Source organism: Zootoca vivipara, chromosome 2 (genome assembly GCF_965207765.1).
Source record: "Zootoca vivipara chromosome 2, rZooViv2.hap1.1, whole genome shotgun sequence".
NCBI lineage: Eukaryota > Metazoa > Chordata > Lepidosauria > Squamata > Lacertidae > Zootoca > Zootoca vivipara.
The window spans coordinates 103,679,984-103,702,487 of NC_142584.1; the positions used below are offsets into that span (position 1 = coordinate 103,679,984).

General features: G+C 47.6%; 1 protein-coding gene across 2 annotated transcripts in view; it reads left to right on the forward strand.

Moving 5' to 3' along the window:
- Window positions 1–16,857: 16,857 nt before the first annotated feature.
- Window positions 16,858–22,504, forward strand: part of LHFPL4 (LHFPL tetraspan subfamily member 4) — a 59,097-nt gene continuing 53,450 nt past the window's right edge. For both annotated transcript variants that reach the window (XM_088662659.1, XM_088662660.1), the window contains exon 1: window positions 16,858–17,641. In XM_088662659.1, coding sequence (XP_088518785.1) covers window positions 17,236–17,641 — 406 coding nt within the window. In that variant the 5' untranslated portion in view covers window positions 16,858–17,235. The remainder of the gene's footprint in view (window positions 17,642–22,504) is intronic.

The window sequence follows — 22,504 nt, forward strand, 5'->3', positions numbered from 1 at the left end:
GTACACCTACTCTTTCACTAAAGGACTTTCGACATTGTGCGCTCATTTACCAAAGACGTGCCGTGCCACCAGCGGCGCTTGTCATTCACAATGGCGGCACATGACTCAACAATGGCGCTTGTCATTCCCAACGGCGCCGTGCACGCGAAATTAACTCTTACATCAAAATATTTGTATTGAGCTGCTATGCGGCAGCGGGGTCAGCGGCACCTTTGACACGACTACTGTTTCTCCTGAGTAGGTGCCTAAACAATACTTATAAGTTTAAGTGTGGTGGTGTTGTATACTTAAGTATAAGGGTATTGTAAATAAATGAGCAAATAAAAAAGTTTGTTTCTTTTTCCTCCCATCTTTCGTAAACAAGAGATAAGGCATAAGCGTGATGTCTGACATAAGCATAATCAAAGTTAATTTGGGGGCTAAACTAAATTTGAGGGTGCTGGGCGGATCTTTGCACCCTGGTGGTGCATATGCTAAAGACTGTGCTGTGTGTGTGTGTGTGTGTGTGTGTGTGTGTGTGTGTGTGTGTTTATTGGCCTTGTGAGAGATTGGAGGATCCAGAGCTTGGTTGGTTGGTTGGGTTGCACTGGATGTGAGTGGGTGGGGTGTTGGGATAACCCACTAGTTCTTGTATTACAAGAAGAGGGGCGGAACCTTTGCAGTAAATGGACAAAATACTGTATATTCCTGCGTATAAGACTACTTTTTAACCCAGGAAAATCTTCTCAAAATTTGGGGGTTGTCTTATACGCCGGGTCGTATTTCTTATACAGCGAGTATATTCCAAACTCTATATTTTAACTGGAAAAGTTGAGGGTCGTCTTGTACGCCCAGTCATCTTATACGCCGGAATAGGTAACTGGTATTCTGAGCCAAGAGCTGAACCTTGCAACCCACAAAAATCATGTCCGTCAAGAAAATCTGTCTATATTTTCATATTTTCATCATTTTATCTGAGGTTCTACCCACTGACTTCTGAAAATCCTACTCGGCTCTCTCTTCAAGTTTGCGAGATTTCACAGTGTGTTGCTATTATACTTTCCAACACAGCTTTCCAGCTTCAAGGACTAGAAGCCTTACCTTTTAAAAACCAGGCAGCAGAGATCCTCAGAAGCCGATGCTGCCTCGCGGATGGCACTGCTGAGGAATTGTTACCCAAGAAAATGCAAGACTTATTTCTTAAATAAAGCATCAATTCAATTCAGGACACAAATACTATTCCAAGTGATGTACAAATTTCCATTAAAAACATAAAGATGGGGGGGGGGACTAATTAAAACTGCACCCCACCACCTTAAAACTGAGTAGTAGCAATTAATTTTGCTGCACCAATTAATAAAACGCTGATTGAACTAAAGATGAAGTTTGATTGCATGGGAAGGAGTAAAATACACTTTGGATTCCCTGCAAAAGCACCTAGCCTCCAGACTTTCCTCCAGTGCTCTGGCCGACGCACCTCTCAGTCAGGAATAAATGTGTTAGCCCCATCATGTTCTATTTTCATCCATCATAAGACGCATTTGGCATCGCTTTGGAATATTCTGTTTGTCTCTAAGGTGCTGAAGGACCATGACAGAGAGTGGTATTCAAGAATTCTGTACAATATAATGATTTCCTGTCCAATATTTTAAGTATAAGTCTTTCCATCTTTGTGCATATGAAAAGCCTTGCTATTATATAGTCATGTATTTGAAGCTCAATAATCTCATTGTTTATTGTTTGTTAAAACAGACACCTCCAAGATGCCACACTGAAGCTTTGTCCATATCATATACCTGTCTTATAAAGTACAATTCAATTACAGCAGGCACGTCCAACAGGTAGATCGTGATCTACCAGTAGATCACTGGACGTCTGTGGTAGATCACTGGCTTCCCCCCAAAGAAGCTCAACAACTTTGGCTCCCCTAAAAAAAACAACTCAATTTTTTTTTGCCCTGCACCCCCCAAAAACGGGGCTTTCCCCCTCCCTAAAAAAGCTGAACAACTTTGACCTGAACCCCCCAAAAGGGAGTAGATCACTGCCAGTTTTAAACTCTGTAAGTAGATCTCAGTCTCTTGGGAGTTGGCCACCCCTGAATTACAGTACAGTATTCTTTTCTAATGTATCAAACAGTGTGTGCCATTTGACATGAGTTCATTTTAAGTTCATACGGTTATTTCACCTATGTATGTAATATTTTACAGTAATCAATAAGCATTTTAACTGTTGCTGTAATTTCTACTTGAGAACAAAGAAGGGAGTACAAGCTAGGCTCACAGGACCAGATAAGAAGGGAGAAGGGAGTATGGCGCTTTGGATTTCTGGAATGTATGTGCTTTCTGTAGATAAGTTTCAAATTCCTATGTAAGCTATAAGTTCCGTTTTCCTGGAAATCAGGTGTTTTCGGGGAAATCAGGTGTTGCCTGTTTGTGATTGTATAAAAGGATTGCGCACCCACCGGTGGCTGTGCAGATTGCGAGCTTATTGCGCTGCACCTTTGCTTGGCATATGCTAAACAAATAAACCTTGCATGGGCGTACCCAGCATGGGGCGGGGGGGGCAGCTGCCCCCCTAGAGGCAGGGCAGCTGGAGAGGACAGGCAGGGACGCTGCCTGCTGTGCTCCGCCTCAGCCTGCTTGGCTGAAGCGAAACAGCAGCAGCAGCAGCGAAACTGCCTCCGTTGAAAAAAACCTGGACCTGGACCTGGGCTAACTTCAGCCCACACTCCTTCAAGTCACAGCGAATGAATGCCGTGGAGCATTGTGGGGTGCTGTGCTCGCTGTGACTTGAAAGAGTGTGGGCTGAAGTTAGCCCAGGTCCAGGTCCAGATTTCCTTCAACAGAGGCAGCTTCGCTGCTGCCGCCTCGTTTTAGTCACCGCTGCCATTAAAGGAGCGGGCAAGGCAGGAGTGCAAGCGTGGGTGGCTCCATGTGCTGCCTTGCAAATGGCCCCCTTTCCTCTGGGGGGGCGTGCACGTTGACCATGCCTCCTGGGGGATCCTGGCCACGTCATTGCCAGCTAGCCAATCGGGTGGCTGGGGGTGTGGCTGGTGTGCCCCCCCCCCAGCTTTGATCCTGGGTACGCCCATGAAACCTTGTTGTATCCTGCCTGGCGTTTTGCCTCTTTGTGTTGGCTCCATTGCTCCCCATACGCGGGTGGGACATGGGCTTAGGTCCATCAGTGCTACTGGAAGGATTTTTAAAATTTTGTTTCGACTGTTTGAAGCAAGCGAGAGATACCTGCGACTGCTAAGTTCAGCAAACATTGAAGGAAAACTCACCCGTGAATATTACAGAGAGTGGATTTGAAGAGCTGTTTAGGTTCTCCCCCATTACCACCACTTATCCCAGGTGACTCTTTTCGAGGCATTCATGTGCATCCCAGTAGCCAACATATTTTGCTTGCAATTTCAACAGGAGCTCGTTAGATCCGAATGTTTGTCGGGGCCAAAATAGTGTTGGATTATCATAGCTCGTGAACTCTTAATGTTGAATGATGCGCAAAACCCCATTCTGCAGGAGAGTGTTTCAAGCATTAAGCAGCTACTAATACTTATAAAGGGATTTTGGAATGTGTCAAGTCAATTAAATAACGTTTAGAATGCTAGTTTGGGCAAATGTACTGTGACTGGATTGATTACTAGCATTGCTTGCTCTGTGTTTTTTGGTTATTTGTGTTTTGAATGAACATTTGTTATTATGGAATGTGAGTGTGGTAGGTTTGCAGGCTCACACCATGGGTGTAGCCAGGGGGGCAGGGGGGTAGGGGGGCAGCTGCCCCCCCAATCAAGTAAATCAATAAAAATATTAAATGAAGCCTGCCCCTCTAACACAGGGCCGGATTTAGGTCTGATGAGGCCCTAAGCTATTGAAGGTAATGGGCAGGGGGTTTTGCGCCCTAGGCGAGATCACCTTCTGGTGCCCGCCCCCCCAGGGGGGGAGAGGGGGAGAGAGAGAGAGTAAGGGTGGGAGGGAGAGAGGATGGGGTGAGAGGGAAATAGCGAGAGAGAGGGAGGGAGGGAAGAGAGAGAGAGAAGGAAGGAAGGAAGGGGTGGGTGGGTGGGTAAGAGAGAGAGAAAGAAAGAAGGGGGAGAGAAAATGAGGGGGGAGGAAGCCACGAGGGAGGGCTCCGTCTGGGCTGCTTTCCCTCCCCCCCCACCCCACAGTGAGCCGGGGAGAAGGGAGACGCGGCCGCCCACCCCTGCGAGAGGTGGCGACAGGATCAGTGCCCCGAAAGCGCTCCTTTCGGGGCACTCATCCTGCCGCCGCCTCTTGCAAGAGCAGGTTCCCCCCCCCCCGGGCAGGCTGGCCAGCGCCCCCTACATTTTGGCGCCCTAGGCAACTGCCTAGTTCGCCAAAATGGACACACCGGCCCTGGTAATGGGGCCCTATATATGTCCAGCTGTCCTTTGTCAACAACAAATTATCACTGTTTTTTGTGTTGAATAAATGCTCTATGGTAATTTATGGACCTCATAGGTATCTATTACTTGCATCATAGGAGCCTACACAACACAAAACACTGTTGCTGTATGTAGGTCTTATTTTGTTTTTTATCTTATATTTTGGAAATGTACATCCAGGGTTTTTTTCCTTTAAATTTTTTTGGGACCCCCAAGATTGTGGGGCCCTAAGCTATAGCTTGTTTACCTTACATACGTAAATCCGGCACTGCTCTAACATAAATCCTGGCTATGCCCATGCCCCACACCCAACAGGAGTGTTCCTGGTCAGGATTCCAGCTGCCTCTTCTTACCCTCCTCTAGGATGCTGTTAGGTTGCAAGCCATTCAAACACACCAATGTTAAGTAAAAAATGTATGAATTGATTTTTTTTTAATGTTCTATTTTTGTTTTTTGTTCTTGTTTTTGTGATTTTGTAATATTGGAAAATGAATAAAAATTATTTTGTGGGGAAAAAAACCAAACACACCAATTGGCTCCCCCACACCCTGGTTTTCCAAATGACAGTCAACCTTCTGTGGGTCTCAGAAGCCACTGAAAATGCTCAACAAACCCACAACAACAAATTAGAAATCTTTATTGGACATACAGATAGAAAATACAAGTACAATGTATAGTAAAATAAATAAATAAATACGCATATATATATATTTATATATATACAAAAAGAGGATTAAACAAGAAAATATAAGTACAAAAAGAAAGAGGATGAAGGTTTTAAAACGATATGAAGAATGTTGAAAATAGATTGAAACGATAAGGAATGTTATACCGCACAACCAAACACATGAATATAAAAACAGCAGAAGAAAGTAGTGTGGAAGTCGATCATCGGAAATTTTTGTAACTTTAGGTTTGAATTTTAAGAGTTGTTATTATTATTACTATACTAAGTTGAATTTTTATTTGAGAATTATAGAGAATTTGTAAAGATAATGAATGTAACGAGCCCAAATGTTTGATAATGGAATATGTGGTATGCGAAAACTAATAAAAATTAATTTTTTTAAAGAAAGAAAATGCTCATGGGTTGCCTTCAAAATAATAGCATTGATATTTCCATCTGTGCTCATCCAAACGTGCCTTCCTCTTGTTTCTCAGTGGCCCAGTTTTGGGCTCCAATTCTATCAGCATTCAACCACCTGAGTTTGCTATTAGAGGAAACAAGTGGGACCGACAAGATAGTCTGATATGGTTTCAGCCAACTAGTTAGCTATGGTCTTCCATATTCCATCTCTCGCCCTTATTCTGTTCTCATTGGTCTGTTGGGATTTAGTCAGTGGAGGCTGGTCTAACATGGCATAGGTGGCACTGCTCCATCAACCTCAGCCAAACTCCTGTCTTTTTACTTACAACCAGTCTGGGAGGTGACACTGCCGGAAATAATCTTCCTCCTTAGCCTCGGTGTTGCTCTTCTGGAACTCAGCAGAGAGGAGGATGGGGGCAAATTTAGAATCAGTTGGCGCCGTCTGTCATTGGCTGTGGCGCCACCTATTGTTTGTCTCCCTACGTATCACACTACCAGTTCCAATGGGCACCAGCACCACTGGATTTAGCCCTTAATAGATTTTGTTTGGTTGGACAGTGTTCTCGAAGCTACGAACATGAGTTTGACCAAACTGCGGGAGGCAGTAGAAGACAGGAGTGCCTGGCGTGCTCTGGTCCATGGGGTCACGAAGAGTCGGACACGACTAAACAACTAAACAACAACAAGATTTTTGTTTGCTTGTTATAGTTATCTCCCACTTGGACTACTGCAATGCGCTCTATGTGGGGCTACCTTTGAAGGTAACTCGGAAACTTCAATTAATCCAGAATGCGGCAGCTAGACTGGTGACTGGGAGTGGCCGCTGAGACCACATAACACCGGTCCTGAAAGACCTACATTGGCTCCTAGTGCGTTTCCGAGCACAATTCAAAGTGTTGGTGCTGACCTTTAAAGCCCTAAATGGCCTTGGTATACCCGAAGGAGCGTCTCCATCCCCATCATTTTGCCTGGACACTGAGGTCAGCGCCGAGGGCCTTCTGGCAGTTCCCTTGTTGCGAGAAGCCAAGTTGCAGGGAACCAGGCAGAGGGCCTTCTCGGTAGTGGCACCCACCCTGTGGAACACCCTCCTATCAGAGGTCAGAGAGATAAACAACTACCTGACATTTAGAAGACATCTGAAGACAGCCCTGTTTAGGGAAGTTTTTAATGTTTGATGTTTTGTCGTGTTTTTTGTTTGGAGCTGCCCAGAGCAGCTGGGGAAAGCCAGCCGGATGGGCGGGGTATAAATAAATTGTTGTAGTTTTTCTTTTTTCTTTTTTTTAAAAAAAGTGTACTAAAAACCTTGTAGTTACTCCAAGGATGCCAATTTCTCCCTCTCCCTCCCTCTCCCTTGGCCCCCTTTTGGTTGCAAAACTGTCAGCCCTCACCACCTGAGTTCTCTGTTAGAGAGAATGAATGATTATGCATTTATATCTGGTGCATTTATATCTAGAGTGCACTAATTGCAGGAAGTGGGTACATAAATAAATCTGACTTGACTAATTGCCTGACTCTTATGAAGATGAATGCATGCAGCGATACTGAATCTGTCCATTTGTCCATTTACTGTTGTCTATTCTGACAGGCAGCGACTGTCTAGAATCTCTGCCAGAAATGTTTTTTTTGTACCACCTGATACCTGGGACCTTCCAGCTCGAGATGCCAAAGGCCAGAACAGATTTCAACTAGCCCTATCACCTGTATTTTTTATTTTTAAAAAGCTGACCAATTGTTTATTTTTTTTCTGAATGAATTTATTAAATGTGCACAGATTTGTATATTGATTCAAACAATACATATGAAACACGATGCTTCCCCCCTTTCTTTTTAGATGATGTATTACGTGCTGCAGCTGGTAGCATCTTAAGCAGGCATAGGCAACCTTGGCTCTCCAGATGTTCTGGAACTACAACTCCCATGATCCCTGACCACTGGTCCTCTTAGCTAGGGATCATGGGAGTTGTAGGACAAAACATCTGGAGGGCCGCAGTTTGGGGATGCCTGCTGATTGTCACTCGACAACAACAGGCCAAAAATAGCTCGCTCCGTAGAGAATGAAACTCTTAATCTCTGGGTCGTGGTTTCGAGTCCCACACGGGGCAAAAGATTTCTGCATTGCAGGGGGTTGGACTAGATGACCCCTGGAGAGCCAAGGTTGCCTATGCCTGATCTTAAGTAAGGCCTTCTTTTCTTCATGAGGAAAAAGAGAGAATACCTCTTTAAGATGGTGCTGGCTATCTGCAGCTTGTATCAGCACTTGTAGGAAAGATAACACATGGTTTGTTTGTTTGTTTGTTTGTTTTAAAAAAGAAAACTACCACTGTTTGATTATAGATTCAAAGCATGGTATAATCCAGCAGATCAAACATTGCAAGCCTACTTTTGAAATGGATGAATTGATGAGTTAATTAAATTTAAAACAAATATTTCCCCCCGCCAACATTTAATTCAGAAGTTACAATACAGCTTTGTTCACAGCCATAATAATCACAGAACGATCATTCCGAACAAATCTGCTATTAACCAGGCCTCAGAGCTGGTGCCTTTCCGAGATAGTGAAAGAACTGTACCGTGACAGTAAGCAAGAGCAACTATTCGCTGTTAGAAGAAAAGGCCACCTTTACATCAGGACCAGCACAGTCTGAAAAATAGACAAATATGATATTCACTCATAATCACACCGATTAAAATTGGTGCCTACAGGTGGCGCTGTGGTTAAACCACTGAGCCTAGGGCTTGCTGATCAGAAGGTCGGCAGTTCGAATCCCTGTGACGGGGTGAGCTCCCGTTGCTCGGTCCCAGCTCCTGCCAACCTAGCAGTTCGAAAGCACGTCAAAATGCAAGTAGATAAATAGGAACCGCTACAGCGGGAAGGTAAACGGCGTTTCCATGTGCTGCTCTGGTTCGCCAGAAGCGGCTTTGTCATGCTGGCCACATGACCTGGAAGCTATACGCCGGCTCCCTCGGCGAATAATGCGTGATGAGCGCGCAACCCCAGAGTCGGTCACGACTGGACCTAATGGTCAGGGGTCCCTTTACCTTTACCTAATTAATGGACAAAAAATAATAATGGTTGATGGGATCTTTACTGGAATCCCACCAGCTTTTGAAGATGCACCTGTTTTAGTGCAAGTATTCCCTTGATCTCTCAGCCCAAGTCTCCCGTTTTAATTACCGTGCTGTTTTAATGGGATGGTTTCATTGCATATTTTAATTATGGATGTTTATATTTCACTGCTTGTGTATGTAGTTGATTTTCACACTTCTTCTTCGGCGATCACTTCTGCTGGGGAGCCTATTTTAGCATTAAGTGATATATAAATTAATAATAAAAATACCAGCACAGGAGAACCAGGATTATTCTTGTCCCCCAATGCAATGGGTATGCTTGGTAGCGCTAGGCAGGCAGTGCACATCTGGGCTGATACAAATGAGTTGGGAGTGTCTGAGCATTTCAATAGCTGGTGTTATTACCCACCACTAGGGTGGAAGAGTGCCTGATGGGTTTAAATCAGTAGTCATTCAGCTCCCGCTAAAAAAGAAAAGGGAAAAAGGAAATTGACCTGGATGCCAGCTCCCTAGCTATTCTTTACCTTTTTCCTGGGGAATCTGTGGCCATTGAACTACCACTTCCATCTTCCTTGACCACTGGCCGGCCTGGCTGGGGCTGATGGGAGATGGCGTCAACAACATCTTGAGGGCCACAGGGTATATCCATTGCTGCTTTTAGGGAGAACAGGTTTTGCTATCAGGCACACACAAGCTTCAGGTACACCTGGCCATCCATCCTGTTTCTGGAACCATGCCAGCTTTGGTTTTCAGAGCACTGAAATCACACCTGGGACTTACGGTACCTGATCTCTGTTTACAGACTGATAGGGGTTGAGCTCACCTTGTTGATCCTTTCAGAAGTTATCTGTGGTTTTCAAAGCCCTTGATCAAGAACTCCCACCTGCATATATGCATAAAGACACACTTTTTAAAAATTGATTTTCATTTTAGAAGATTACAAGAGAAGCTAAATAAATAAACGAGGGGCAATCAGACAATAACACCGTAATTACAGGATCATGCAATTATAGAGGGAAGGTAAGTGTGTGTGTGTGTGTGTGTGTGTGTGTGTGTGTACAGTTTCTGGCAAAGCATGCTGATCGCCTAACCTTATGCAAAAGCTCCATGTATGACACCCAAATGTCTGGTTGCCTGTCCCAGGGAACTGCGAAGGACTGATTGTTAAACCACTCTGGGAATTGTAGCACTGGGAGGGGAATAGGGGTCTCCTAACAACCCTCAGCATGGGACCCAGGTGGCGCTGTGGTTAAACCACTGAGCCTAGGGCTTGCTGATCAGAAGGTCAGCGGTTCGAATCCCTGTGATGGGGTGAGCTCCTGTTGCTTGGTCCCAGCTCCTGCCAACCTAGCAGTTTGAAAGCACGTCAAAATGCAAGTAGATAAATAGGAACCGCTACAGCGGGAAGGTAAACGGCGTTTCCATGTGCTGCTCTGGTTTGCCAGAAGCGGCTTTGTCATGCTGGCCACATGACCTGGAAGCTATACGCCGGCTCCCTCGGCCAATAATGCGTGATGAGCGCGCAACCCCAGAGTCGGTCACGACTGGACCTAATGGTCAGGGGTCCCTTTACCTTTACCTAACAACCCTCCGCACCCTCAACAAACTACAGCTCCCAGACAGTGTTCGAAACTCCCATTGTTCCAGGCGCAATTTGTGAAAGGGGATTTCATTAGCGCGGGCGGTTTCTGAGCTCTGGGCGCAGTACCGCGCCTAAGATTTCGGATTAAAACTGCAGAGGGGAAGGATAGGAGGACCTTTTTCTGCCTCCCCACTTCCAGCTACTCTCTGAAGCCTGGAGAAGAGACCCTCTTAAGAATACCAGGCAGGTGGTCAGGGGGAGGAATAGACCATGTGAAAAATGAACATAGTATTTCAGCTGCCGTTCATTCACTCTCAACTTTGTATTATTGTTATTTTTAAAAACGCACCTAGACATTCTATTGTTGCACCCATAACCTAGGTTTAAGGTGCCATTTAGCTCCTAGCTTTCATATCTCAGTTTCTAACACCGCCCCCAGAATTCTTTGGGGGGAGCCACGACTGTTTCAAGCGGTATCCTAGCGTTTTAAATGTACGGTGCGAATGTGGCCGTAGCCTAACCCACCTCACAGGGTGGTTGTGAAGTTAAAATGGTGCAGGAGAATGCTTTAAACCAGTGATGGCCAAACGCGGCCCTCCAGCTGTTTTGGGGCTACAATTCCCATCATCCCTGACCACTGGTCCTGTTAGAAAGGGATGATGGGAGTTGTAGTCCCAAAACAGCTGGAGGACCGAGTTTAGCCATCACTGCTTTCAACCATCCAAGTTCCTTAGAGGGAGGATGGGAGGGGGAGGAAATGAAATAAATATCTGTTAACCACTCTTCCCTTGTATGCCTTGTCATGTATTCTGTAAGCCTGAGGGCAGCGCCTGTGTCTCATTTTCAATTACAGTGCCTGCCGCAAGTACTGCGTCCTGAATTTTAATTTGGGAGGCATTCTGATTTCCTCTAGAAAGCAGGATGAAAAGCATAATAGATCAATAAATGAAATAGTTCTTCGTTTCTATCCTATGTAGGGTACATACTTTCCTATGGGGAGTCCGCCTTTCCCCAAATGAACTGATAAGTCATCTGAGGCTCTCCTTCACATGCTTCTTCCATGAGAGTCCAGGAGGGCAGCAACACAAGAACAGGCTTTTCCTGTGGTGGCTCCCTGCTTGTGGAATGCTCTCCCCAAGGAGGCTCACCCGGCACCTTCATTACCCATCTTTAAAGGCAAAGGTAACACCATTTACCTTCCCACCTTACCTTCTACTTGCACTTTGATGTGCTTTCGAACTGCTAGGTTGGCAGGAGCTGGGACCGAGAAATGGGAGCTCACCCCGTCACAGGGATTCGAACCGTCGACCTTCTGATCAGCAAGCCCTAGGCTCTATGGTTTAGACCACAGCGCCACCCGTGTCCCCTTACCTATCTTTAGGCACCAGGTAAAAACATTTCTTTGTGACCAGGCCTTTGGCCTTGTGGATGTCTTTGGTGGGATGTTATCAGTTTGCTTTTGCTTTATTGTGCACTTTGTGTTCTCAGTTTGTATTTTTATGTTGTGAACTGCCCTTTGATCTTCAGATGAAGAGGGGTATGTTGTTTAGTCCTCTTAGTCATGTTCTACTCTCCGTGACCCCATGAACCAGAGCATGCCTTGGAAACTCTCACTTTCTTCTCAAAGCTTCTCCTTTTTTAATGTCCATTGGGGTTTTCTTGGCAAAATACTGGAGTGGTTTGCTAGTTCCTTCTCCAGGTGGATCACATTTAGTCTAAACTCTCGGCTATGACCCTTCGCCACGACAAGGCCAGTTTTAGTCTCCCTCCTCCACTCCTCTCCAACCCCAAAAGGATATTCTAGGGCTGGAGAACATGAACTGCTTTTGTGGAGTCTAGCCAAGGGTCTGCTGACAAGGCAACCTGTACATGTTCACTTTGCAGAAATCATCAAAGTTATGTGCACTGAAGCTTAGAGCAGGGGTGGCAGCTCCGTGGAGGAATGCTTCCTTCGCATATAGAATCCCAATCCCCAGTATCTCTCAATTAAAAAGAGCCACTAGCATGAATGAGAAATAACTCTACTGAAGACCCCAGAAAGCTGCTGCAAGTCACAGCAGACCTCCTTCAGCTTTGTCAGATATGGGACCCATCTTTAACCCAACCATGCATTTGGGGACCCACTTATTTTTCTTTTCTTAAAACAAGGTATTTGCATGCTGCTGTCTATTTATTTATTTAATTTATACCCCGCCCTCCATCCCCAAAAAGAGCCCAGGGCAGCAAACACACAAGCAATACAACTGGAGATTTTTAAGCAGAGGTCAGGTGGTCATCTGCCATGGTCGCGATTCCTGCATTGCAGGGCACTGGACTAGATCAGCGTTTCCCAAACTTGTGTCTCCAGCTGTTTTTGGACAACAACTCCCATTAACCCTAGCTAGCAGGACCAGCGGTCAGGGAGGATGGGAATTGTAGTCCAAAAGCAAGACCCAAGTTTGGGAAACACTGGACTAGATGACCCCGGGAGTCCCTTCCAACTCGGCAATTCTTTGATTCTGTGAATTAAAGCACCTAAAAATTATTCCAATAGAGAGAAACAGACTTAAATGAAGCCCATCGCAATAGTTGGGGCCAATGGAATAGACTGTTGTTTAGTCGCTTAGTCGTGTCCGACTCTTCGTGACCCCATGGACCATAGCACGCCAGGCACTCCTGTCTTCCACTGCCTCCCGCAGTTTGGTCAAACTCATGTTCGTAGCTTCGAGAACACTGTCCAACCATCTCGTCCTCTGTCGTCCCCTGCTTCTAGTGCCCTAAATCTTTCCCAACATCAGGGTCTTTTCCAAGGATTCTTCTCTTCTCATGAGGTGGCCAAAGTATTGGAGCCTCAGCTTCACGATCTGTCCTTCCAGTGAGCACTCAGGGCTGATTTCCTTAAGAATGGATAGGTTTGTGCCTGTCTCCCCCTTCTTACTCTTGGTACCCAGTGGCAGGGGGTGCCTTGAGGGGAGAGGGAAGGGTGGAGGGAAACCCAGACACAAAAATGGAACCTTTTGACTGCTGGACTCCTCGGGCTACCCCAGTGGCAGGGGGGGGGGCTCAGAGGGGGACAGCATGAAGAAGGAGGAGGATTGTGTTAATATTATAAGAATAAGATTCTGAATTGGATTAGAAAACCCGCCATAACTATGTAAAGAGGTTGGGAAATCCAGGAGGAGGAGAGTCGTGGAAGCCATTAATATTTTTCCTTTTTTCTTTTTTTTTCCTTCCCTTTTTTTCCCCTTTTCATATTTTTGCTTTTTTTTTTCCTCTCTCCTTTTTTCTTTGTTTTTCTTTTTTCTAGTACAGTGAAGAAATAGCTGGGGGATAAGCCAATCCCCAGAGATCCTCCGCCTTTGTCCTCTCAGTGGCAGGGGGGGGATGAGGGGGGAGGAAGGAGGGGGGAGGTCAAACCCAGCTTAAAATGGACCCCTTCGTTCCCCAATACCCATGGGGCTCACTGGTGGCAGAGGTGGGCTTGTGGGTGGAGGGAAAATGAAGGGACAGAGTTTATGTTGTATACTTTGTATGTGTTTTTTCCCCCTCTTTTTTTTCTAAAAATTAATAAAAATTATTCAAAAAAAAAGAAAAAAAAGAATGGATAGGTTTGATCTTCTTGCAGTTCATGGGACTCTCAAGAGTCTCCTCCAGCACCATAATTCAAAAGCATCAATTCTTCGGCGATCAGCCTTCTTTATGGTCACTTCCATACATCACTATTGGGAAAACTATAGACTATACTGGGCTAAATGGACCGATGGTCTTGCCTATTACAAGGCAACTAGCTTCCTATGTGATTTACTTCCAGGTGTGTGTCTGCAGCATTCCAACCTCAAGTCCATCACCCAATTCCTGACCCTAGCTAAACAAAATACACGATGGAGAAAACCACTCCATTGTTTATTCCCAGCATCTGCTCCCTAGCCAGGAAAAGAGCCCTCTGATATTGGAATCCTGCCCCGAAGCCCCAGAAACGAGAAACGAGTTGGGTCCATTGAGTTTGGCTTGAACTTGGTGATGAAGTCCATTGTTCCAATCGGTTTTGCCAGTTCAACATATGGAAATGGCTGTGACTTGAAAACAACAATACCGCAGCTCCACAGGCTCATGGTCAGGGCAATGCACAACAAGCGTGGTGAAATGCTTTAAAAAAATTGGTGGTGGTGGGCCATGGGGGCTACTCAGTATGTAGTCTATGTGTGAGAGAAGGAAACTCTGTACATGCTCGGACGGAGCCCTGATGCTGGAACCGCCTTCCATATTGGAGGTGTTTGTTGTCGGAAATTCTTCAGAAAAATTAAACAAATTACAAGTTCTTTCAGGCTTCCTTTGCAGAGGAGGCGGTTGGAGTTAAGAGGGAGAAAAAGAGAATCAAAAGGAGGATTCCTGAAATAACTCCTTGTTTCCATTCTTAGCAAGATCTACCAAACATAGGAAGCTGCCTTATACAGAGCTCAGTTGTTGTCTACACTGACTGGCAGTGGCTATCAAGGGTTTCAGGCAGGATTCTCTCCCAGCCATGCCTAGAGATGCCAGGGATTGAACTTGGGACCTTCTGCATACTGAAGGATGAATCCACACTTGTGCTACAAACTTTCATAAGCACAGAAGAAGAGTTTGCTGGATCAGGCCAAAGGCCCATCTAAGTCATAGAATCATAGAGTTGGAAGAGACCACAAGGGCCATCCAGTCCAACCCCCTGCCAAGCAGGAAACACCATCAAAACATTATTGACATATGCCTGTCAAGCCTCTGCTTAAAGACCTCCAAAGAAGGAGACTCCACCACACTCCTTGGTAGCAAATTCCACTGCCGAACAGCTCTTACTGTCAGGAAGTTCTTCCTAATCTTTAGGTGGAATCTTCTTTCTTGAAGTTTGAATCCATTGCTCCGTGTCCGCTTCTCTGGAGCAGCAGAAAACAATCTTTCTCCCTCCTCCATATGACATCCTGAGTCCAGCATCCTGTTCTCACAGTGGCCAAACAGTTGCCTGTGGGGAAACCCACAAGCTGGGATAAATCACAAGAGTATTCTCCCCTCCTGTGGTTTCCACAACTGGTATTCAGAAGCATTGCTGCCTCAGCCTCAACAACTTTGGCTTCCTAAAAAAAACTCAACAATTTTGGTCAATCCAATGGGTAGATCACTGCCAGTTTGTTTTTATATATATATAGTGGGAGTAGATCACAGTGTCTTGAAAGTTGGACATGCCTGCTTTAGAGTAGTGAGATAACTCAGTTGGTAGAGCATGAGACACTTAAATCTCCAGGTTGTCATGCAGGGGGGTTGGACCAAGATGACCCTCGTGGTCCCTTCCAACTCTACAATTATATGATTCTAATGCTTTAAGGGCTAGATCAGGCATCCCCAAACTTCGGCCCTCCAGATGTTTTGGACTACAATTCCCATCATCCCTGACTGACCACTGGTCCTGTTAGCTAGGGATCATGGGAGTTGTAGGTCAAAACATCTGGAGGGCCGCAGTTTGGGGATGCCTGGGCTAGATCAACAACAGGAAGGCCTAGACCAGGGCGGTCCAACATGTGGTTGTTGGGTTCCTTGCAGCCCTTGATGCATTTTTGGTGGCCTTACATTTCACACCCACACCCACTGCAGGCTGGCTTCCCAAAGTCATGTAAGAGAGGTGCTGGGCTTTGGAGAGGAAGAGTGAGGGGTCTGGCAGAGTCCTAGAGTCCTCCTTTCTCCTTCCCAAAGCCTAGTTGTTGCTTTCCCAGCTTTGGGAAGGAGATGGGATGGCTCTATGACCCCACCAGAGCCTTGCACCTCCTTCCCAAATCCCTGCCTCGCTTAGCAGGCTTTGGGAAAGCAACATGAGGGCTGCAGGGGCACCAGATTTTGGCCTCATTCCCCCCCCAGCTCCCCCCTCCCCAGCGTGACAAGGTAGTGTGCAGCCTGCTGCGGGTTCTGTGTCGAAGTACATTTGTGGCCCACTTGGTATGAAAAGTTGGACCTGCCCTGGCCTAGACTGAAGGTCAGCTGATTTTCCCCCACATAGGTTTACTGTTGTAGAATTGACCTCAGAACCTCTGCATTTTGTACTGCAATATATACAAGGGCGGCTTAAAAGGACCTTAAATTATATATCATAACACTAGAGCTGATCCCCACTGTAGGAATGGGCTCTGCAGTGCTGCTCTTTTCTGGGAAGTGAGAAAGAGAGAGAGAGAGAAAGAAAAAACCTCAGCACCGCAAAACGGAATGGAGTCTTCCAAGCCGCTGGCCCACAGGAGGCTGCCTTATATGCCGCTTAGCTCAGGATGGCTATAGCATTACGGTGACTTGGCTACGGCGCGCCAAGATCTCGGCCTCCTGCTCCACAGCACACGTGCCTGCAGCCCGGCTCCGGGTTCCAATCCCCCGGCGCATGCGTAGAAACGGAAGCCGTCCGCTCAGCTCCTCCCTTGACCTGCTTGCCTGGGCGCATGTGCGCTGCGATCCCTTTTCCTCCTCCTCCTCCTCCTCCTCCTCCTCCTCCTCTCCCTCTCCCCCACTTAGGAAGCTGCCTGGGAGCTTCCTTCTCTCTACCTGATTTCCTCCCGCTCTGCCCTCCTCCCCTCTCCTTCCCTTGCGCTCGCGCTACCGGGCTCGTGCGCGCGCGCGCGAGCAAGCCAGCGGCCGGGCAAGTAAGCAAGCAAGCCAGCGGGCGGGCGGGCAGGCAGGCAGGCAGGCAGGCAGGCAGGCAGGCGAGGAGGGAGGGAGGGAGGCGAGCAGGCAGGCGGGCGGGCAGGCGACCGAGCAGGAGCAACGATCCAGCCGGCGCCGCCGCCGCCGCAGCCAAGATGGAGTCGCGGCTGGCGCGGCTGGCGCTGCAGGGAGCGAGCGGGCGCGCCTAGGGCTCCTTCTCTGCCTGCCTGCCGCAGCCTCGCGAGCCCTTCCTGCCGCCCCATGGCCTGGCCTCCCGCCGGCGCCCCCTCGGGTCTACCCTCGGCGGGGCTCCCGGGGCCACTCCGCCTCGGCCAGTGAGGGAGGAGGTGCTGCTGGTGCCGCCGTCCGCGCGCGCGCCCCGGTGCGCCCCTCTCCTCCTCTTCCACCACCTCCTCCTCCTCGCCGCCGTCCCCGCGTGTCGCCTCCGCCGCCGGGGCCCCGCGCTCTGAGCCTCCCGGCCGCAGGATGCTGCCGTCGCAGGAGGCCTCGAAGCTGTACCATGACAACTACATGCGGAACTCGCGGGCCATCGGCGTGCTGTGGGCCATCTTCACCATCTGCTTCGCCATCATCAACGTGGTGGTTTTCATCCAGCCCTACTGGATCGGCGACAGCGTCAGCACGCCCAAGCCGGGCTACTTCGGCCTTTTCCACTACTGCGTGGGCAACGAGGGCAACAACCGCGAGCTCACCTGCCACGGCTCCTTCGCCGACTTCCGCAGCATCCCCTCGCGCGCCTTCAAGGCGGCCTCCTTCTTCGTGCTGCTCTCCATGGTGCTGATCTTGGGCTGCATCACCTGCTTCTCGCTCTTCTTCTTCTGCAACACGGCCACGGTCTACAAGATCTGCGCCTGGATGCAGCTGCTGGCAGGTAAGGGAAGCGGGGCCTTGGGGACCCCTCTCCCCTCCCCATACACAACTCTCTCTGCCCCCACTGCACCCCCTCTGCCCCCAAAGGACCTTCCTCGCCCCACACACAAGCCAACCCAAATTCCAAAGAAGGGAGGGGGAAGTGTCGAGATGGGGAAGAGTGGGGTGCTTGCCCCCCAACTAGGACGGAACAGCCGCATACAGTGGGCAGAATTGGGATAATCAGAAGTTTGTGTGACCGGGTTGTTTTGCTAAATGGGGAAGAACCTGGTTTTGAGTGGGCATGGGAGGAAGACACACAGCGAGTTGGGCTATTTTGGAACATTTAGTTGTTGCAGTCTTGTGCCGTAAAGGGATACCCGTTTTTCCAGGGCAGGAGAAGGCCAACAGAACCAGGCTTGAAAGCTCCTTTACGCTGGAATCTACATAACAGATCCCTCTCTGAAGGTTTGATGGAACCCATGTTAAGCCTATGTTGTGACCTCCAGACATTTTGGGACTCCTGTCAGCCCCAGTCAGCATGGCCGTTGGGTCAGGCATGAGTGAGAGTTGTAGTCCAACAACATATGCAGGGTGCCATATTGGAATGGAAACATTAGGGCCTAGAAGGACTTCCTAGCCTAGATAGGCTCCAGAGTGCCTGGTAAGTGCTGGAACACAAGTGTTTCACTAAGCTTGTGGAATGTCTCTGGTTCTTGTGAGGTTGTGTGCGTGTGTACAAACACACCACAGTATGTATAGTAATCTGCCTGTTGGCGCTTCTCAACAAAGTGTGATATGTGAATTTTGATCTAATTTCCTCTGGGGTTAGGCTGAAATAAAGGACAACGCTCTGACATGCCTTTCCCTTTTCTCAGCATTCAGATAAATTACTGGGAGCTCTTTTAAAGCTTAAACAGGAAATTCCTTCATCTTTAATTTTAAATGTATCCAAAGATGTATTGATTTAAAACCAGCTCAGAGACTAAATCCTCACCACAGGGAGTGGGAGAAATAATCCTGAGGATTGGTCGAGGATCTTGCTGCCTCTGTGGCTCTGTCCAGGGTGCTGAAGGCATCACAGGAGGAACTGACTGCACCGTGCAGAATGTTGTTCGTTTGGTTGCAATGGACAGGAAGGCTAGGAGACCGTGGTCATAACCAAAAGGCATGGGCCCAGATTTCTGGACTTTAGGTCAGATACAGTAATGCAGACCTGGAGACAGGTGTAAATGAACATGTAAGGGCTGGTTGAGTAGGATCTGAAAGTCACTATCCTGAATTAAGGGGGGGGAGATCTCGGCAGGTGTATAACAAAAAGGGTCAAGAAGGGTGGACATCTCTTTTACAAATAGGTGCAAGAAGGTTGTCCCCTCCATTGTAAAAGCATTTTAAAGTTTAAGCTCTGGACTAAGTTGCAGGGGACAGCCTAAGGATGGAAGACCTGAATTTTGAATGAGCCAAGATGCCTTGCTCAGCACTGAAGGAAGAGGTGATGAGTGAATGTCTGATTAGCAGGAAGGAGGTCCATCTAAAAAGTGCCACTAGGCCTGGTTGGGTCAGTAATAAGGCTTTTTTGTTGTTGTTAAGGATGGGAGTGGGGGGCAAAGGCGGCCAGGGTGCCTCTTCCTCGTGATGGACCACATTTTAAATGATGGGGGCCAGGATATGCTGTAGCCTCCCCAACAAAGCACAGATATCCCAGCAAAGTTTCAATTGCACTGCAGTTCTGCCATGCTATGAAGGAGGTGTGGGTCGGCAGAGAAGCAAAGGTGGTTATGGGTCAATCAGGTGGGCTACTAGAGACCCACAGAGGTCTATACAATCCGCCCTCTGCTCTGCTTCAGTCTTTCCCAACCCAATGCCCCCCCCCGGATGTTGCTGGACTACAACTCCCATCATCCCTGACCACTTGCCTTTCTGGCCGGGGCTGATAGGAGGTGTAGTCCACAACATCTAGAGGGCACCAGGTTGGAGAAGACTCCTCAATTTGTACACAGGCGGGGAAGCAATTGACCAGCTTCCTTTCCCTCTGCATTAGATATGGGGGGGGGGATGTTTGAAGGTATAGCATTATTATGTTTAGATGTTTTTAATGTATTTATCTTGATATTTTATTTAATGAGCTGGTGGTTCATAAATATTCTTATAAATATAAATAAATAAAAGTATCTAAGGGTATGGATGGAACATATCCACCCCTTCCATGGATATCAAAGGCTCTGGAACAGTGTCCCTCGCTGTCTCGTCCCTTGGCTGCTGTTTTGTATAGCTCAGATACGGGGAAACTCTGTGGCCCTCCAGACGTTTTTGGACTACAACTCCCATCAGGCCTGACCACTGGCCGTGCTGTCTGGGGCTAACAGGGGATTGGAAGTCAGCAGCATCTGGAGGGCTGTCCACATTCTCCATCCCTGATGTAGCAGAAAGCCCACACTGCAGTTCCTGCAAACCTTTCTTAAGGCAATAATCACCCTTGTCCTGCACTGCCGGGGGTTGGACTAGATGACCCTTGGGGGGTACCTTCCAACTCTGCTCTTCTGTGATCATGCAATGAGACTAGAGGGCCCGAGAAAAGAGGTGACCTGAGGTTGGTGCTCTCAACATGGCAAACCTAGATGCCTTGTCCTTGGTGGGCAGGAAAGGGTCACAGCACGGCCAAGTTTCCAGATAAAGGGCATTCCACTCCCAAGCAGCAATTGGCACAGCAGATAGTATGTAACCCTTCCCCACCTCCGTGGATCCTTGCCAGATTCCTTCAGTAGATTCTACCCACAAACCAGCAGCATCATTCCCTAGCCATTGACGTGGAGAGTCAGGAATAAGACACTGTAGTGGAAACAGCTTGATTCAGCTGCCAAAGAATTAGCAGAGCACAGAAGGAGCAGAAGAGGCTGGAGCTTGGGAATGGCATTGATTGGAGAGCCACTGAGAAGGTGTAAAGATGGTGTGGTGGCAGGAGTGGAATTTTCAGCAGATAAAAGCTGTTTTCAGCCCATTAACTATCTTGTTCTAACTAATTAATGGGTTAATGAGCCAGTGGTGGTTCATAAAACAGTTTTACAACAGAGGCTTTATTCATCAAAGGTAGCATTTTATCTTGGCTAAGTAACACAGCCAATTTATTTATTTATTTAAAAGGTGGCGGGATGTTCTCTTGAGCGCATTACCTGACCCGAGTACACCTTAATCTGAACTGGGAAATGCTTGAGCCCAGATTGTTTGCAATAATGCCAGAGGCTCCAAACAACCGTTTCTACAAAGCTCTGTTCTATTTACAATGAATTAGTCAACTAAACAGGGCTGATTTACCGTAATTGATTTATCGGTTCATCGTCTAGCTAAATCAGGAAGCAAGCAATAGCCTGAGCATGTTGGTGGTTGAGAATTTGCGTAGCCCATTCAAGCAGATGCATAAATGGAGACACGGCCAGGGGCAGGGTAATCTGGCTGTGGAAATGACCACACAAAGCACAAAACAGCAAGCGCACATTAGCTTAAGGAATGGGACAGATCAAGTTGGTGGACAGCGGAGACAAAATGTTGATCCTTTTCACATTCTGCACCAATCATATGCATTCCAATAGAAGGCTGCCCAGGTGTCATAAGCAAAGTAATATATGTGGATGAACCTGCGAGAATAACTGGTTTGTTTGTCAAAAAATAAAGTTTTCCCCAAAATAAAGTTAATGATTCCCCCCCCCCCGAACTGCCCCCTGCCCTCTGGTTACCCAGGGGGGAAATGGACAGATGGGATTGAAGACTTCGCCCGCCCAACTGCTTGCTTTATTCTAAAAGCAGACCTTCAAGAAAAGTGGCTCACCGGAGAGTTGCGTTTATTTCTATTCCAAGATCAGTATCTGAGAAACTACAGAAACTGGAATGATTCCTCCCCCCACCCACCCCATCCAACAAATAATAGGAGGAGAGGCGTACAGGCAACTGCCCATTTACACATGTTCAATATGCACACAACTTGTAAATATGCATCACACCAAGCCTGGAAGTGAATTTTAAAAATCACCCAAACATCCCCAGAAGAGCACAGAAAAGTCCGAAAAGGCACGAAAACAGAGCCTAGCAATCCCATAGGCCTTTGCCATTGCAATCCCAAGAGCCTTTGCACTGACCGTTGAGGCCTGTGGTGTGTTGGAGTTTGAGGAAGGAGGTTGTGCAAGAGAGTTGGGCGTCAGGTAAGTGCTGGTGGTTTTTTAAAAGGTTTCCCAGAGGTTTAAAGGGTGTCTGCAGGATTTTCCAATGGGTGTTTCAATGATACGCGATTCCACATATGCGCCTGGCGCCTTGGAACGTAAGCCCTGCATAAATAGGTAGCTTGCCTGTATTAGTAGGGATGCAGGTGGCGCTGTGGTCTAAACCACTGAGCCTAGGGCTTGCCAATCGGAAGGTCGGCGGTTCGAATCCCCGCGACGGGGTGAGCTCCCGTTGCTCGGTCCCAGCTCCTGCCAACCTAGCAGTTTGAAAGCATGTCAAAGTGCAAGTAGATAAATAGGTATCGCTCCAGCGGGAAGGTAAACAGCGTTTCCATGAGTTGCTCTGGTTTCGCCGAGCTGGCCACATGACCCAGAAAAACTCTCTGCGGACAAACGCCGGCTCCCTCAGCCTGTAAAGTGAGATGAGCGCCACAACCCCAGAGTCGTTTGCGACTGGACTTAATTGTCAGGCCTGAGAATTAGCAGACAAATAAAGGAACCAGTTTGGAGGTCGCAACTGAGGAACAACTAGCTAATCAGCTTACGGAGAAAACTCCAACTCTGCCTCCGCCTCATAGGTACGGTAGTACCTTTCCTAGGTGTTTCCTAGATGTAGCTTTTCTGCATGTTCCAGGTGTATCATGAGGCCTAGAAACTTCCCCGTGTTCAAAGGA